The following is a 17,846-nucleotide window of genomic DNA, read 5'->3' on the forward strand; positions in this document are numbered from 1 at the left end:
TCAAGATCTAAAGGTGTACATACACGTTCAAAAAAGGCGTCAAAATTTTTATATCAAAATTCTGATGCAAAATTTGAGTGTGTGTAGGACGTTTTGATGTCAAAATTTTGCTTCAAATCTTTTTTTGACATCAAAACGTCCTACACACTCAAATTTTGCATCCAAATTTTGATATCAAAATTTTGATGCAAAATTTTGACGCTTTTTTTGAACGTGTATGGGCCCCTTAAGGTACTAAATTAGTTTCTATAAGACAAATTACAACACCTGTGAATAGGAATCAAAATGCATTGGGTAGCTAGCAACAAAATTGCACACTGATATATGCCTAACATTCTAACTAAAATCTCTAATACAATATGGTACCGATATATATTTAGCATTCCAATTTATCTTTAGGCATTATTTCTAATGCAAGCAGACATTTGTTTCAGCCAAAAGTTCGCTACACTCATTGGAACGAAAAGTATAATCATAACTCCCAAATGAAAGCCAAACAGAATGGGGGGATCAATGCCATATATTACACATAAGTGTAAAATTACAAGAAAAATCTCATCTTATGAGTAATTAGACATACCTTGCTCATGAAGAAACTTAAGGACTAGATACAAACTCACCAAAACAGCACTAAAGGGAGAAAAACAATATAAACCACCTCATAGCCAGAAAAAAAAAAAAAAATAACTCAACATGACGTTTCACTGTGGTGCCTTCTCATGGCTACTTCAAGAGAAAATCGACATCATACGTTACGGAGAATTGACGGATTTTAATTTTTGTTCTCTGTAAGCTTGCACTTCAAAGTGAACAATACAATGAAGTTGAATGTTCATTGTTATAAAAAACAATTCAAGTGGTTCAGATGGCATTTAAAGCCAGTTCTTAAAACATTCACTCCTGCATTAGAATTTTATTCAACAGCGATAATAAATACCTCCGTAGAAATAGGCGTTGTTCCTGACAGATAGAAACCCGCCATAGTTTGTCCTCTTCTAAAGCAAGGTGATAACGGAGATCCTAGTAACTACTGACCAATCTCCTTACTATCAGTCCTATCCAAAGTACATGAAAAAATAAAGAGTACATGAAAAAGTATTTGTGAATCAACTATACAAATTCTAGTAAATCAATATCTTTTCCCCCCAAAATTACAACTTGGTACAAAAGGTTTACAATTTTTTCCCCAAAATTACAACTTGTTACAAAAGGTTTACAATTTTTTCCCCTAAATTACAACTTGTTACAAAAGGTTTACAATTTTTTCCCCTAAATTACAACTTGTTACAAAAGGTTTACATTTTTTTCCCCTAAATTACAACTTTGTACTAAAGATTTACCAACCCATAATGCATTGATGCAAATAACCGAACTCCTCTTCAAAATTTTTGACAAAGGTGAATTATCACAGTAATACTTCTATAATTTCTTATGTCTCCCATTCAATCAAAGCAAAAATATGAAATCTACAACCTGACAAATTTGAGCTAAGAGACTTTCAAATCATATACTGTACACACTGTACAAATAAACTTAAATGTAATACTGTAATAAAGTACAATACAGTATATATCGACTAAGTACAACATTCAATGAGGTTATATTAGATTTTGTGTAAGATCTGTTACTGTAAAGGTAATTCTTAACTTTTTCATAAATAACCTACACACTATCTAAGGTGACAGCACCCTTAAGCAGCAGAATTCCTAGTTTATGATAAAATAGAGAACTTGAATTCATTAGTACCACAAATGAAGGAAATATGACAAATTCGTAGATAATTTGTATTTTTCCTAACGATACAAACCTTTAACTATTTATTAGGGGTATTACTAGTTTAAGAGGGTTAACTACCCATTCCACTAGTTAGCGGGGGTAGGAGGGGTAGCTTGCTCCCGCTCACACACCTGTGATTTAGCTCACTTTGCTTGGAGGTAGGACTTCAAGAGGGATAGGGCTGGCAGTTAAGTTTGTATAAATAGCTAAAGATTTGTATCATTAGGAAAAAACAAATCATCTAAAAATGTCATTTGTTCCGTAACTGGAATACAAACCAACACTATTTATTTTGGCTTTACCCAGGGTCTCCTTATTTTGAATAGGTTTGTACCAAAAATAAGCAAGTCCCTGCACCAGGTAGCAAGGTCCGCGGCCTGTGCAAGCTGTATGTTGAGATATTTAGAAGTGTCACTGTCCAGGTAAAAGTTATTCCAAGTCTTTGTAGGAAAAACTATTGTAACAAAGACTTTCCCAATACCACCTCACCAGGGTATGGGGACGCAACAGTAAGAGATTTATGTGGAAGTACTCTTCTGACTTTGACCATAGGCCTGAGATCATGCGGTGCAGCACGTGGGGCCCCCCACCCTATTTTTTCAAAGCGTCTGAGAACAACATCAAATCTGGGGGGAGGACGAGAAGATCCACCACCTTTCGTAGAGAACTCTCTGTGCGAGGAGAATTTTCCTCCGAAAGTGGAAGAGAGCAAATTCAAACCTCGCGAGTCTCCCTCGGCAGAGATGAGGCAGAAGAGAGTCCGATGAGCGAGTCAGGAGGGACAGGCCTCGAAGGCCTAACAGGAATAAATTTCACCCTAAGGGACGTTACCGCATCTGAGAATCCTCTTTTTCTCCTCAAGGGAGAAGCAGCTAAGGTTCTTTGCAGGAGTCTCAGCCAATGGTTGATGCCATGGGTCCGCCTCCGAAGACGGATCTTCGGAATCTTGAACCCTTCTGTGGAGCCTCTTCCTACTTTTCCCGGCAGGCTCGCTGTAATGCGTTTGCGGGGAGGGGAATGGGGCGGTGGCGATCCGTCCATTGTCAGAAGTGCTGGCAAGCCGGATAGGGCTTGTGCGCAGGTGAGCAGGCGAATGTTAGTGCTCAGGTGAGCACGAGAACGCAGGCGAGTGCTGGCGAACCAGAGAACGCTGGTGCGCAGGCAAACTGGCGAGTGCTGACGAGCTGGAAAACGCCGGCACACAGGAGGGAACTGGGGCACAGGAGAGCATTTGTGAGGTCGAGAGCGCTGACGAGCATGAGAGCGCAAACGCGCGAGAACGAGAGTGCTGTCGTCATGCTGGCGATCGTAGATAAGCTGACGAGCGTTAGCGAGCCGGCAAATGCTGGTGCTTCGAATGGCTAGAACTTGCTGGAGAGTGCCGGTGATCAGGAGATCGCTGGGGCATTGGAGAGTGCTGACGAGATGTTGGTGAGCGCTGGGACGTTATAGAGCGCTGGCGCCCAGCCGAAGGTCTGGAATGCTGTGAAGGAAGGCGCGTTCTCGAGAGAGTGATATTTTGAAACATAACAAGACAGGAATGGAGAAGGCAGGTCAGAACGTTGGCGCGATGCAGGAACAGGGATGAGCCCTTTGGGAGGGGGAACATCCTCCGTGGGTCCATAAAAGAGTCCAAGTCCGAAGTCCAAGGACTAGCGGCAGTGTCGTCAGAAGGTCCAGGAACAGGCGAATGTCACGGACCAGAAGACGATGGAAGGAGGAGGCTCCTTTGCGGGGGAAGGCTGGGAAGACGAGGCTGAAGAGCCGAAGAGCAGCCTTTTCACCGAAGAGCAGCCTTTTCACCGAAGGCAGAGGGCGACCTCTAAGGCAAAGCGGAGGGCGAGCTATGAGAGATCGATAACGCCCTCTGGGGGGCGGTATATCACCAAGCTGACCTTTAGAAGCAGTCCTCCACAGAGGAGTCTCTATGAGTGAATTCCTCCTACGAGGTGAAACACTCGTAGGAGAGACAGACGAAAGACTTTGCTTCCCCCTTGAAGGATGATCAGCAACGGGGAAAGCACAGTCGGCAGCAACAGCTGAGGAGTCTGAAGAGGCAGGGGCGTCGGTAGTAGTAGCAGAAGGCGCCTCAGACACCAATACATCAACATACGACAGAAGATCCACCTCCGAAATCGACGAAGGCTGCACACTAGCACCACGGATGATGAGCTGCAGCAAGGAGCCCTTGGAGGGCAGACCTGGAAGCCCCAAGGACGACCACACCTGTATAAAAGGTGAAAGACACAAGGCCTCACCCAGGGGGAAAGCAACACCATCTCGAGGACCAGGGATGACCAACAATTAAAGGGCCTACGCTACTACTCGACAGTCTCTCGGAGGCGGCTAATCAAGTAGGAGCTTCGGAGGAAGGTCGGGAAGCAGAAGCAGCAGCCTTGGGTTTTTTTCCTTTCGAAGAAATCTTCAAAGGAGAAATATCCGGCTTTGATTTCTTCCGCCAGCCCCAAAACCTTTCGCACTGGGAGGCAGACCACTCCCGACATTCACTACACTTTCCCTATCACTCCATTGACCTCTGCAGGCGGGACAAGGGTGTGACAATCGGTGTTCACGGCCGACATGAAGGTACCGCAGGGTCGGCCTCCAAGTCCAGGGTAGATACACATGGTCGGGGGAAGTCAACACACACTAATAAAGAGAAGGCACAATCAAAATGCAATTAATGGCAGTCCAAAATAACTTGGTGAGGATGAAGAACGGCAAAGACCGTTCACCATCCGAGCCAAAAGCAAAGTGGGATAAACCACTGGTATGTGAGCAGGAGCAGGAGCAGTAGCAAGCTACCCCCTTATCCTCGCTAACAGCAGAATGAGTAGTTAACCCTTGCTAAAATTTTAATGGCTCGTCCTTCAAGATTCACCGAAAGCAAAACCCTTAATAAATAGCGTAGGTTTGTATTCAAGTTACGGAACAAAATGGAATTTGTAAAACATTTTCTAAGCTATATTAGAAAACACAATTCATTATCATTAGTTCTAGCGCATTTATTGCCAGCATGCCAGCTGATATAAAAATTAAGGTAGTTTCTATAGAAATAAGTTCGTCACCTAAAAGCCTGGTGGAAATCTTGAACAACTATGTATAATTTGACCAGAACACAGAGAATACATGTACATAAGCGCTAACAATATATCTCATCTACTGTTCACTGATTGAGGGATTGTTATGTGAGAAAATTAAGTTATGAGAAGTACAGTAATTTGCCTATTAAGGTAGAAGCGAGACATGAATGGCAACATAACTCGACTACATACTTCTTTATAAAATCGTGGTGGTTTAAAGTCAAAATAAACTTCTGTGCCAAGAGTTAACTTTAAAGTTCACTATCTTATAGGTTGAAAAATCTCATGATAGATTACCGGTTATTCTAATCTAACATTCAAGTAGGCCAGCGTTACCGATGACTGCATTCAAAGTTACTCAAAGTAAGTGTTATTGATTGAACACACTTGCCCTTTGTGTGCATTGATATGGCTCACCAACCATGTCTTGTATTTTCATATATTGCCACACATTGGACATCACCTGACGACCAACCCCCAACGGTAACTGTCGCCGACAAGAACAAATTCGAAATACAGTAATTTTACTTTGATACCCATTTAGATAAGATGTGTTTATTAGGATCATACAAGTGGCCATTTCCCCTTTGTAGGGAATAAGAAATGTTACTGATGTGTTTATAAGTTTTTTGAACGATAACATTAATCAACGGAATAACACACTTCTCACATTTTCAGGCAGTGCTAAACAGGGATGAAGTCTGAAAAATCACAAATTTTAAGTAATTTGTATTTTTCCTAACAGTACTTACCTCAAACTACTTTCTTAGGAGTATCTAGGATCTCCTCCCATCCGACCAGAGTTTTGTGTAGTTTACCCTATTCCCGTTTTCTATGAGGGGTAACCTCAGGCGGAGGGATACGCGCCCTGAGGCTAACCCCAGGTCAGAGGGCATGCTTGCTCAGGTCTCAACCTCCAGTAAGTTCTTCGCAGCTTAGGTTTCTAAGAAGTCCAGTAAGGCACTCGGGGAAGGAAGGGTGGGCCATTACCCGAAAGTAGTTCGAGGTAAGTAGTTAGGAAAAATACAAATTACTTAAAATTTGTGATTTGTTCCAACACGGAGTACTTACCTCGAACTACTTTCTTAGGAGATTTATAATTTAGGAGGTAGGAGTGGCCTTCCAGACCTAGAGACCGTGCTGAAGCATAACCAAGGAACCTAGATAGGAGGCTAGGTTCTGTTGACCCCAATAAACACGAGAAAAAAAGGTAAAACTACACAAAAACCTTATGTTAGTGTCTAAGTAACTCACCTCTGCAAGAAATCCTCGGAGACATGTCATTCCAATGACAGTGTATCTTGTAGCCGACTCAGGGGGCTATCGGAGTCAATTTTTGAGCGGAAACAGGGGAAGGAAGAACAAGGGGGTTAAAAACTAACCTGTGTCTCTTGGACTTACTACCCGCGGTTATCACTAAGGCTATACCTTTAAATCGTTTGGAGCGGTACCTATCGAGAACCCGTCCAGGGACTTCCTTGAATAGTCCTTCAAGTAGTGAGCTATGAAAGTTGATTGGTTTGCCCAGGTGCCTGCTCTCAGGATCTGGCCCACTGCCATATTCTACTTCAATGCCAACGACGTACTTAGGCCCCTAATGTCGTGGGGTCTGGGTTTGCCCAGCAACGGAATTCCTGCGCTACTGTAGGCTCTGATAATCACCTGCCGCAACCAGAAGGAGATATTGTTTTTCAAAACTGGCTTCTTCACTGGGCCTGTGGAAACAAAAAGACTCTTGATCCTGGGTCGAAGTCTCGCTGTCCTCTCCAAGTATTTCCTTATTGCCCTGACCGGGCACAGCCGCAAGTCCCTCAGGTTGTCCGACCGAGGGATTGCTGGCACTGAGAAGCCCTCAAACCTGGGATCCCACACGGCTGGCTTTTGGGTCTTTGCTACGAAGGATGGCACGAACCTGAAGGTAGCTTCTCGCCAACCCTTCGAGTGCGAGACCTCGTAAGACAGTCCATGAATCTCCCCTACTCGTTTTGCTGAGGCCAAGGCCAGCAGAAAAACTGTTTTGAGGGTGAGGTCCTTGTCCACGATGTCTTTTAGGGGTTCGCAGGGCGGTTCTGACAACATCTTCAGGACTCTGGCCACGTCCCACTGTGGCACCCTCACGGCTTGAGGGGGGCACGACTGCTCGAAGCTTTTGATGAGCATCGAGATGTGACTAGAGGCACCCAGGTCGATGCCCTTCAGGAGGAAGACTTGGCACAGCGCAGCCCGGACCCCTTTGATGGCCGGGATGGACATGGTAACCACGTCCCTGAGATAGACCAGGAAGTCCGCTATCTCTGGGATAGAGACCCTCAGTGGTTTGATGTTCTTAGAGATGCACCATTTAGTAAAAATGGCCCACTTTGCTTGGTAGACCGATGCCAATGATCGTCTCATATAGCCTGACATCCTCACTGCCGTTCCCGACGAATAGCCTTCCTTCCTCAGGAGACGCTCGATAACCTCCACACGTGAAGACGGAGGGACCGAGGGTTCTCGTGGAACATTTGAAATTGGGGCTGCCGGAGAAGCTCTGGTCTGTCCGGAAGGGGCCAAGGTGAAAGGCGCGCCAGGTCCTTTAGATCCACAAACCATTCTCTCTCCGGCCACCAGGGCGCTACCAAAGTTATCCTCAGGTCGTTCGTCCTCCGTATTCTGTTGAGGACCTGTCTGAGCATCCCGAAGGGAGGGAAGGTGTAAACGTCGAGGTTGTCCCAAGGGTGTTGGAAGGCGTCCTCGAATGCCACTTCCGGGTCTGGCACAAGAACAAAACACGGGGAGCTGTGCGTTCAGCCTCGTTGCGAAGAGATCCATCACTGGCGATCCCCATTTCTGAATGATGGCTTTGGCCACTTCCGGGTGTAGAGACCACTCGGACCCTACTATTTGTCCCATCCTGCTGAGGCCGTCGGCCAGGACGTTCCTCTTTCCTGGAATGAACCTTGCTGAAATTCTGATCTGCTCCCCTTCGGCCCATTCCAGAAGTTCCAAAGTGAGGACGCACAACTCCTTCGATTTTAGTCCTCCCTGCTTCTTTATGTAGGCCACCACCGTGGCGTTGTCGCACATTAGTGCTACTGTGTTCCCCCGGAGAAGATGGGTGAACTCCAGGCATGCCCTTCGCACTGCCCTCATTTCTAGAACGTTTATGTGTTGGGTTTCCTCCTCGTCCGTCCAACTTCCTCTTGCTGATCTTCCGGGGAGATGGGCACCCCACCCCTCCTTGGATGCGTCTGTGAACAGGAGCATCTCCGGACGGTCGGCTGCGAAGGGCATCCCCTTGAGGGTGTTCGATCTGAGGCGCCACCACTCCAGGGTTCCTTTAGTCTCCAGGAAAACTGGAATCATTTTGTGGGGGGAGTCTCTCTGGTTCCAGAGCTCTTACAGATTCCACTGGACACCCCTGAGTTTGAGTCTCCCCTGGGGGACCAGTTTCTCCAATGCCACAAGGTGGCCTATCAGTCTCTGCCAGTCCTTCGCTCTCCTGGGCTGGCCCGACAGGAAGGGACAGAGGATCTGGTCTAAGTTGCCTAGTCTCTCCCCGGAAGGGAAGGCTCTCGCCAAGCGGGAGTCTAGGACCATTCCGAGGTAGGTCATCCTGGTGGAGGGTATCAACTGGGACTTCTCCAGGTTGATGATGATACCCAGGACGTTGCAGAACCGCAGCAGCTTCGCCCCTTGCTCCCTCAGTACTTCCCCTGAGGCTGAAAGTAACAACCAGTCACCCAGGTACCGAATCAGGCGGATACCCTGTTCATGTGCCCAGGCCGAGACCGTTGTGAAGACACTCGTGAAGACCTGAAGTGCCGTTGACAACCCGAAGCAGAGGGTCTTGAACTGCAACGTCTGGGAACCCCATTTCACCCTTAGGTATTTCCTGCTGGAGGGGTGAACCGGAATCTGGAAGTATGCGTCCTTGAGGTCTATGGACATCATGAAGTCCCCTTCCCCCAAGGACGCTAGGACCGACTTCGGGGTGTCCATCTTGAAGTCAGTCTTGTACACAAACCTGTTGAGGGCTGAGAGGTCTATGACTGGTCTCCAACCCACTGTGGCTTTCTCCACCAGGAACAGCCTGCTGTAGAACCCCGGGCATGGATCCTTGACTGGCTCTACCACCCCTTTTGTCAACATCGCTGAGACCTCCTCTTGCAGGGCTGCCCTTCTCAAGAGGTCTTTGGGAGCCAACCAGTCTGCCTGATGATCTGGCATTAGGGGGTGGGGGGTCTGCTAAGAAGGGTAACCTGTACCCCACTTTCAAGACTGCTACGGTCAACGGATCCGCCCCGTGGTCCTTCCAAGCTTGCCAAGAATGTCTGAGGTATCCCCCCACCTGAGACTTTGGCAGGAGTAGGGGGCCTCTCTCCCTATCTTCTTCTAGAGGCGCGGCCTGAGAGCCCTCTTCTGGCCGCTGCGTAGGCAGGCCTAAACAAAGACTGAGCCGGGGCTGTTCCCCTACTGGAGGGCTGCGGTGACTGCGACCAGGCCGTAGTAGCGACGTCTCTCATGGGCTGGCTAGGCAAAGCCCGAGGAGGGCGGGAACATCGGAGGTGGGTCTTCTGTGGGTGGGTCTTCTCACTGGAGGGGGTCTGGAATCTTCCGTCTCCTTCAGTTTCCTGACCCGTTCAATTGTTTCCTCTGCCGCCTTCAGGGGGAAAATTGAATCGTCCCACAGGGGCAGACTCCTCAAGGACCTCGCTTCCCTGTCGGGGAGGCGCCTGGTGAGCTTGAGGACTGTCTTTCTCCTCCGCAGAACCCAGTTGGCGGCCTGTGCGAGGGACTGGTATGACAAGAACTTCAGGGCCTTACCTCCAGAGCTAATCAACTCCTTCAGTAAGGCCTGGTTCTCTGGGATAGTAAGGTCATAGGAGGAATGGACGCCTACTAGCGTGGAAGCCCACCAGTCCAGCCAAGAAGACATGTTTACGAGGTCCTTAGCTATCTCCTCCATCATGGTCGCTTCTGACGGAGAGAAACAGACTGATGCTGCAGAGGCCCTTTCTTCCGCTGCTCCTTGGCCTAAAACGGCAACTGCCGGCACCACCGTACAAGCACCTGCACGATGACCTTCCAGCAGGTAGAACTTGCTCTGCAACTTCAGGCCTTGAAGCAGCTTGGAGGAACTCTGGGTCTTGGGGGCTTCCGCATGGCTGGCCACGATTTTATTCACGTGGGCCCTAGCTAGCCTAACGTCCCTGGCTAGCGGGAGAGCTAGAGAGGGTCTCTGCTGGAAGGGGGCATCCACTAGCCTGCTGAGACTCGATTGCCAGAACTCCTCGGAAGGCGGCTCGGGCTCCTCCAACCTATGGTGTCTCCTGATGAGCCCTATCACCCTCCTGTAGGCTGACACCTCCGCTGCCGAACCCTCTGCATGGTCGTCCAGCTCCTCCGTAGGACGCCCAACTGCTTGAGACGGGGTCCCTCTGACGGAGGCCTCCGTACGGGGGGAAGGAGGCGACTTGATCCGCTCCAACTGCTGTGGCTCTGGACGTAGGGCAGGCACCGTCGTCGAGACGGGGGCCTCTGTCTTAGGTCTATCCTTCCTCGCGGAGGTCCCGGCATCTGAGGGTCTACTCGACGAGGGGAGTCGCTTCTCACAATCCTGCCGACTATAGGATAACTTGGGGGTCGTGACGAGGCTGCCAGACCGAGGGGGCGACTCTCTCCGCTGGGCGGATGAAGCCGGAACCCTTGCGGGCTTATGCCTGTCCGCTGGGACCTGAAGCGACGACTCCCTCCGTCGGTCGTATCTGCTGTAGGATGTGTATCTCTCCGGCGAACGAGTCCTAGGGTGCCAACTTGAGGAGCCCTGCACTGCCGACAGCTCGATGAGCTTGCTGCGTGGGATCACCACCCAGCCTTCCCCCAGGGAGCCACTTCTCCTATATTTTCTTCTGGGGGATCGGGACCGTCTACCCACGAGGTGGGACCTCTCGCGGGAGCGAGAACGGGAGTGTCTCCTGAGGGACCTCTCGCGACGTCTATGGATATTCCTCCAGGCCTCGTCCTCCCAGGAGCAAGAAAGGACTTCGGCCGAAGATCTGTAGGGCCTCGCCGGCGGTCCCGACTCGCGACGCATCGTTGGGGGGGGCCACTCGACGCTCGATGGAAGGCGGAGGCTGTAAGAAGACGTCTGGAAGTGTAGCTGAAGGCGCTGGAGGGGAGAGCGGGTGTTCTTCGTTGGGGGACCAGGTTCCAAAGTCTTCTTCCATCCTCAACGGGGACCTGAAGGGCGTCTTCGGGGGTACCCACGCGAGGGAGTCTGCTCTCTCAGCGGCACCCTCGGCTGCAGAAGCACCTGAAAAGCACGCCCAAGAGGCGGGAGAAGAGGTAGGAACAGTTTTACCCCACATGGGGTCATCTGAAGAGACACTAGGAACACACCACGAGACACAGGAACGTAGAGGGAAAGAATAAGCTAAAGCACAAAGGTACCATGTGGGGACCGCGTGAGACACAAAGGGTCGCACTGGGATAAGGAGAACGTCGAGATGTTATCGCGACGCAACCAGAGAACTTACTGGAGGTCGAGACCTGAGCAAGCATGCTCTCTGACCCGGGGTTAGCCTCAGGGCGCGTATCACTCCGCCTGAGGTTACCACTCATAGAAAACGGGAATAGGGTAAACTACACAAAACTCTGGTCGGATGGGAGGAGATCCCAGATACTCTTAAGAAAGTAGTTCGAGGTAAGTACTCTGTGTTGGAACAAACAAAGTTTTTGAAGGGATGACAGGAGTGAAGTACAGATATTGTTGCAACTTATCTTAGGGTAGCTTAGGAGACATCTAAAGGTAGTAAGTAAGGATACATGTCCTCGGTTAGGTAAGAGGAGAACCTTGGACTAAGTTGTAACCTTGTTTGATTTCCTTTGAAAATATAGTTTATGTCATATCTTCCATAATTTCAAAAAATGCAAATTTCCACCAAATATCTTCAGCAAATTCGTTCAAAGTACCTATATATGCACCAAGAAGACTTATTTACTTCAATAAGGATATTGTACTATACTACAATTATACCACAAGGTTTAACTGATCTCTAGCAAGATTTCAAATTTTGCCAGTTTTTGAAGGTTTTTGATTACTTCAACACAAAGTAGTGTAGTAAACTGATTTTTACCAGCATAATTGAACATAGCCCAAATAAACGACAGTTTGGCAGTTAAGAATATGTTCTTGTTTTGGTCGCCACGACAGAGGACGACCCTGAGAAGAGTTCACAAAATTCCCGACAGGTGGTTCTCTTGTCCAAAGTTTGATTTTCCATATATGTAGCCTCCAATCATAACCCTTTACTCTGTCATGGGACTTCTCTTGGTAAATCTCCTACCTCCACAGTTCATAAAGAAGCCCCACTCTTTTAATATAAGCTCCTCCCCCAAATTCATCACAATTCTTCTTGGATTTGTATAAAATAACATGTTTGCATTAAAAGAATCTAGAAAAAGTGGCCACTCTCTTTTTAGGAAGAAATAAAAAGTGATACTGGTGTGGTTACATATATTTTTAAGTTTTGATGCTGGTAATAATTGGAAATAAAAGTTTTTCAAGTTTTATGGATAGGTTAAACTAGGAAATATGCCACAAAAAAGTTTCAGGAGAGAAGCCAGTTGGGAAGCAAACACGGTAAACTAAGGATACAACGGTCGAAGGGGGGTCGCAGAGAGCCTCCTAAGTTAGGTTAGGTGGGAGACCTTAGGTTAAAGATGTGCCTTTGTGTTTGTTTCCCTACTAAAATTTGGCTTTCAGTCCTAACTTCCAGAATTTTAAAAACCTATAATCTGAAAGTATGAGCTTCCCTCAATTATCTCGCCTACATCAGACCAGTTCCAAGTACCGATAAATACAACATGAACAGTTCTTATTTTCTTCATTATGAATATTGTGATATAGTAAATATTTACCATTTTTTTTTATATTATTTTCAAGTTTTACAGAGGTTTTTCCCTTGCCCACAAACTACTTTGTCACCCTAAGGAGGCCACAGGCCCCTCGTAATATAAGGCCACAGCAACTCAAGTTAAATGTGGATACCTTTATATGAGATGTACCGCTGAGATTCCGGTACAATCCCAGGTACCAGCGAGTGTTCTAAAAGCAAACGATTGTGACGGAAATACTTCAGAAGTTGAGATTGTATATGACTCAAATGTGCATAAGTGTAAACAATGGGGAAGTTGTGTCAACGATGGAGTGCTTGTTCGTGTGTAAAGATAAACCAGGGAGTAGTTGTGTCAGCTCAAATCGCACTATTCAAGACGAGTACGATAACGAGAGCAAGCAGGAGGCCCGGTCCATCATTATACAAAGTCACCAGGAGTATAAATACTCCTTTTGGAGGGAATTCATTAGGACTAAATTACAAAGTATACCCCTGCTGTTTAACCCTTTTACCCCCAAAGGACGTACTGGTACGTTTCACAAAACACATCCCTTTACCCCCATGGACGTACCGGTACGTCCCTGCAAAAAAATGCTATTTACAATTTTTTTTTATTTTCTTTTATAATTTTTTTGAGAAAATTCAGGCATTTTCCAAGAGAATGAGACCAACCTGACCTCTCTATGACAAAAATTAAGGCTGTTAGAGCAATTTGAAAAATATATACTGCAAAATGTGCTTGAATAAAAAATAACCCTTGGGGGTTAAGGGTTGGAAATTTCCAAATAGCCTGGGGGTAAAAGGGTTAAGAACAAAGATGACTAAAGAAACTGCAGGAACCAGTCTTTCCCTCAACATCAACTATGAAACGAAGATTCATCCCCCACTGATATCAAGTACTCTTCTCAAGCTAAGACTAGGCCTATAATATTAGCCTTGGCCTATGAAGACACTTGTAATCGCCTATGCTAAAGTTTGTATTGTTATGCATAGGATAGTTTTGAGTTAGTTTGTCGTAAAGTGAATGGTAGCACTCGTTCCAAGGACTGTCACTGATCACATACTATAGTTTTTGAACTCGACAAAACATTATTCATGCACATATGCCTTTTGTATTACACTATAACCTGGGAGCTGGGAAGACAACAGCCTGGACTGCACAAACAATATTGAGGAGACATACAAATCTACTTGATAAAAGTTGGGCAAATAATATATGGTTTGTAGACCCAACTGGAAAAATAATGTATCGTAGGGTTTAATTATAGAATGGTTCAATATTAATTAGGACACAATAATTGAATAAATCTTTGCAATTACACTATTTTGAATACCATGTACTACTGGCAGAAACCTCTATTAAAGAAGTTATAGATTTTAGTATATATATATATATATATATATATATATATATATATATATATATATATATATATTATATATATATATATATTATATATATATATATATATATATATATATATATATATATATATATATATATATATATAAGTTTTGCTCCTTTTATTACATCACATAGCCTGGTAGTTCAGAAAAAAACACTGTTATGTGGTACTTCAACCATAAGTTATTTGTTCAAACAGAATAACACGACCGTTTAATGTTTTAAATCTCTTTATTACTTATTTGTAATATTGAAATATGCAACATAGTCTGTTCTCATTTATTTGATCATGTTAATAATAAGAGGTTAGGGTAGAAACGTGTGTTTGATATTTTCAGTCTGATCATTGGAAATGGAACCCCAAGTCCATGTTCGAACAGATGCTGGAGCGCGAAGCTACAATTCACCCCATTTAAGTTTGTATATTTGATAACTATCGACAAAATACTAGCCCACCGGGCAAACGCGCCGTGAAACACAATCTGCTAGCCAGAACATAGGAGCAGCAAGATATTTAATCGCGGGCAAAGCGTGCTTACGTCGGGGGGGGGGGGGGGGGTGAATGTAGTTCGTAGGGGTAGGGCGATATCTCTTATTACTAGCCAAATCGTTTTTTCTTATGGGGAAGATGTTCTTTACTATGAACCGACATACCATAATATGAAGTTATTTTATTTTAAATAATAATTTACCTTTACCACGGCAATATTTTCCAAGTTCAGCCCAGTCCAAACGCAAGTCACGGGTAGCTCCTGCTTAGTTTCCAAATTTTCCCGATAGAGCCCGTGTCGTCCCAGGCTAAGAATCGTTCGTTTTTACAATTTAATGCTGTCCCATCAATATACTGTACATTTTTACTCCTCTGTTAAGTTTGTATTTAGTTGGGACACGTCATTTATAGTGACATTTGATACTGCTATGATATTTATCAAGAATTGTTACGTAGGGGAATGGTCGTTATAATGCGTCGTTCGCTGAAGCCACGGCAAAGTTACTCGATCATAAAATTTCCCCCAAGCATTGTTTCCTCCCTGACTATAATAACACCCGTTGGCCGGCGCTCCATTCGCCTATCAGCTGATGGCACAAGCTTGAACATTTATTGATGTTCGGACTTATGTTTTCGCTAATCGCAACAATCTACATTCTTAACCCCTTGTTAAGATTGTAGTTCGTTGGGACATGACCTGAAATTACATCAAACACTAATTTGTTATATATACAACCAAAGGTTAGGTTAGCCGACATCTAGTTAAGATGTTTCGGCAGATAAAGCCAGTGTCAAACAAACCACCAGAACTAACCCTTCATTTCTATGCGCTTGTACGCCTACTTTTGTTGGCCACGTGATTTCCAAATTTTGAACACCCACCCCCGGCCCAAGATTGACCTGCACGAGGTCAACCCTTTCCAACGCTAAACGCCATAATGGACAGACGTGTTCCACATAGTTTCTCTTTGAGCGATGGTGTTGAGTTTATTACTCATATAGATCATTGATGCTTTGAAGACAATAAGGTTTTTAGACCTAGGGGACATTACACAAGTTACCCCAAAATTTTTCCATTTTTTATTTCGAGAAGGGCTTTTAGGTGATTTTAGGGGTCCCTGTGAAGGCACAAGAACCCGAGGATTTAGACTTCAGCGACTACGAATATTAAGGTAATCCTGAGTAACTTTTTTATTATTACAATGTGGTTAAGATGTAATTTAGAGTGCTGCACATAGCATTTTTTGTGTAGGAGAGAGACTTACGAAGGGGGTCTGGGGGTTTGCCCCGGCTAGGGGTTGTGACCTGGGAACTACTAGGTTGGGTTAGGTGGGTTTGTGGTGTTTGTATGATAGCGACAGTGTCTGGGGGGTCGCAGAGGGACGCTAGCCCCCCGGTAGGTCCTTAGGAAGGTAAGGACATGGCTGGTAGGTCAGGTTAGGGGGAGAAGTTTGGGTTAGTTGTTATCCACTTTTCTCACACGTTTCCGACATTCACGCGCTGAGTGGTCCTAGCATGTAGATTGTTGGAACAAGCATTTACAAATTTAGTTTATTCATTATTTCATTCCATTAAATTTCCCGTGAAAAATTTGATAGGTGACGATGTTTACTATATTTTCAGGCGATCGCGACCCTGTCTCAGAATGTAGTTTGTTGGGACAAGCATTTACAAAATTAGTGAATTTAATTCTATTTCATTCTGAGATCATTCCCTTGAAAATGACCCAATTAGGGACATTTTTAATCGCTTTTCTGGCGGTACCAGGCGTGTCCCAACAAACTACAAAGGCTCCCATCAGGGAAAAACAAATCATTAGCTAAATTAAGAAAGTAAGTATTTGTGATACGATACACACTGCTACGAACGAAACTATAGAAAATGGGATGTAAAACTCGATTTCTATGCGTCCAGAAGTTCTGGCGAACAAAAGCTCCAGTGTTTTGACAGTGTTTCAATGATGTTACGCAGTGTTGATTACAGTAACTTATTTTCATTACAACTGTTTTTCTGACGATCTCTGACGGAAACACGGTTTTTAGAGTTCATTCAACTATCGACACAATTACACAAGTACACTATATTTGAAATCACACCCTGTAATAAAATACAAATTTACCCTATATTTCAAGGTAAAGGAACATAATTAATGACGATAACTAGCCATAGCTTTCCAGTTATGGTAGGCAACCCTCCATAACTCAATAACTATGGATTTTCACCCAGAATCAATATAAGAAACGTTCAAAACCCCAATAAATTCTTAGAGAACAAGTCTTATTTTCAACAAACCGTTTATTGCACCATTCTATAATTTGACACACGGCATATAGGACATTTCATCGGCTCCATAAGGAAAGGTTTGACTACGATACCTTAACTCAACTGAAACCCTACCAAACTTCCTGTTAATCCCTAAATTTCAAAACTACAAACTATACATCCCACATGGAATCGGCTTAAGCAAACCCCGAGAGGCATATGGTTTTGTAGTTATTAATTATGTAACTAAAAATATTGTTTAAACAACGAAACAATCATTCTTCACAAGGCAGTTTCTAATGCCTACAGTCCACAGGTACACTGCTATATCTTATCAAACTTCCTAACAGCAAGAAAAACACCAATTCTTCCGGAAAGCGAAACTATAAATCGTACTATTGACGAAAATAACACATAAATACTGAAAATTAGAGCACTCTACCCGAAGCTGGTCCTCCACCTCTGCCATGTTTGTTTGGATAGCAATAACAAACCGAAAGAGAATCCACATGTAGCGTTTCTCATCTATGTAACAACCGTCGGAAGATTTTTTTCACTTTTCACTAAAAAGAGGATATGTTCGTAAAGATAAAGTTCCTCTGTAAAATACTTGCTACATGCAGTTTCGAAGAAGTGCCATGGTTACTTGCAATAAACGACGATGAACTAAGGCACGCCAACCTTGGAATTACCAGTGACGTCACCATCAATTCCTTACCGAGATAAGAGTAAGAGAATTTTTATTCACGTAAAGAAAACGGCTGCCTACAAAAGGAGTTTCACTACCATTAACTTGTTGATGTAAAAGATAAGGTACGTCATAAGAATTGTTTATTTTTAACAATCAAGCCATACAGTATACTGAGTATATTACTTATCCCTGCACCAATGTGTTTCCAATTATTATGATGAATAGTGGTTTCATCATTATGACTTCACGTGGCGATTTT

At 44.9% G+C, this 17,846-nt stretch overlaps 1 protein-coding gene across 6 annotated transcripts in view; it reads right to left on the minus strand.

Moving 5' to 3' along the window:
* The window catches only part of Su(var)2-10 (E3 SUMO-protein ligase Su(var)2-10), a 97,090-nt gene extending 79,484 nt beyond the window's left edge, over positions 1-17,606 (minus strand). For 3 of the 6 annotated variants that reach the window (XM_068364606.1, XM_068364608.1, XM_068364603.1), the window contains exon 1: positions 17,339-17,495. In XM_068364606.1, coding sequence (XP_068220707.1) covers positions 17,339-17,407 — 69 coding nt within the window. In that variant the 5' untranslated portion in view covers positions 17,408-17,495. The other 3 variants (XM_068364605.1, XM_068364604.1, XM_068364607.1) reach the window with 3 other exon arrangements.
* Positions 17,607-17,846: the final 240 nt, after the last annotated feature.

Source organism: Palaemon carinicauda, chromosome 41 (genome assembly GCF_036898095.1).
Source record: "Palaemon carinicauda isolate YSFRI2023 chromosome 41, ASM3689809v2, whole genome shotgun sequence".
Classification (NCBI taxonomy): domain Eukaryota; kingdom Metazoa; phylum Arthropoda; class Malacostraca; order Decapoda; family Palaemonidae; genus Palaemon; species Palaemon carinicauda.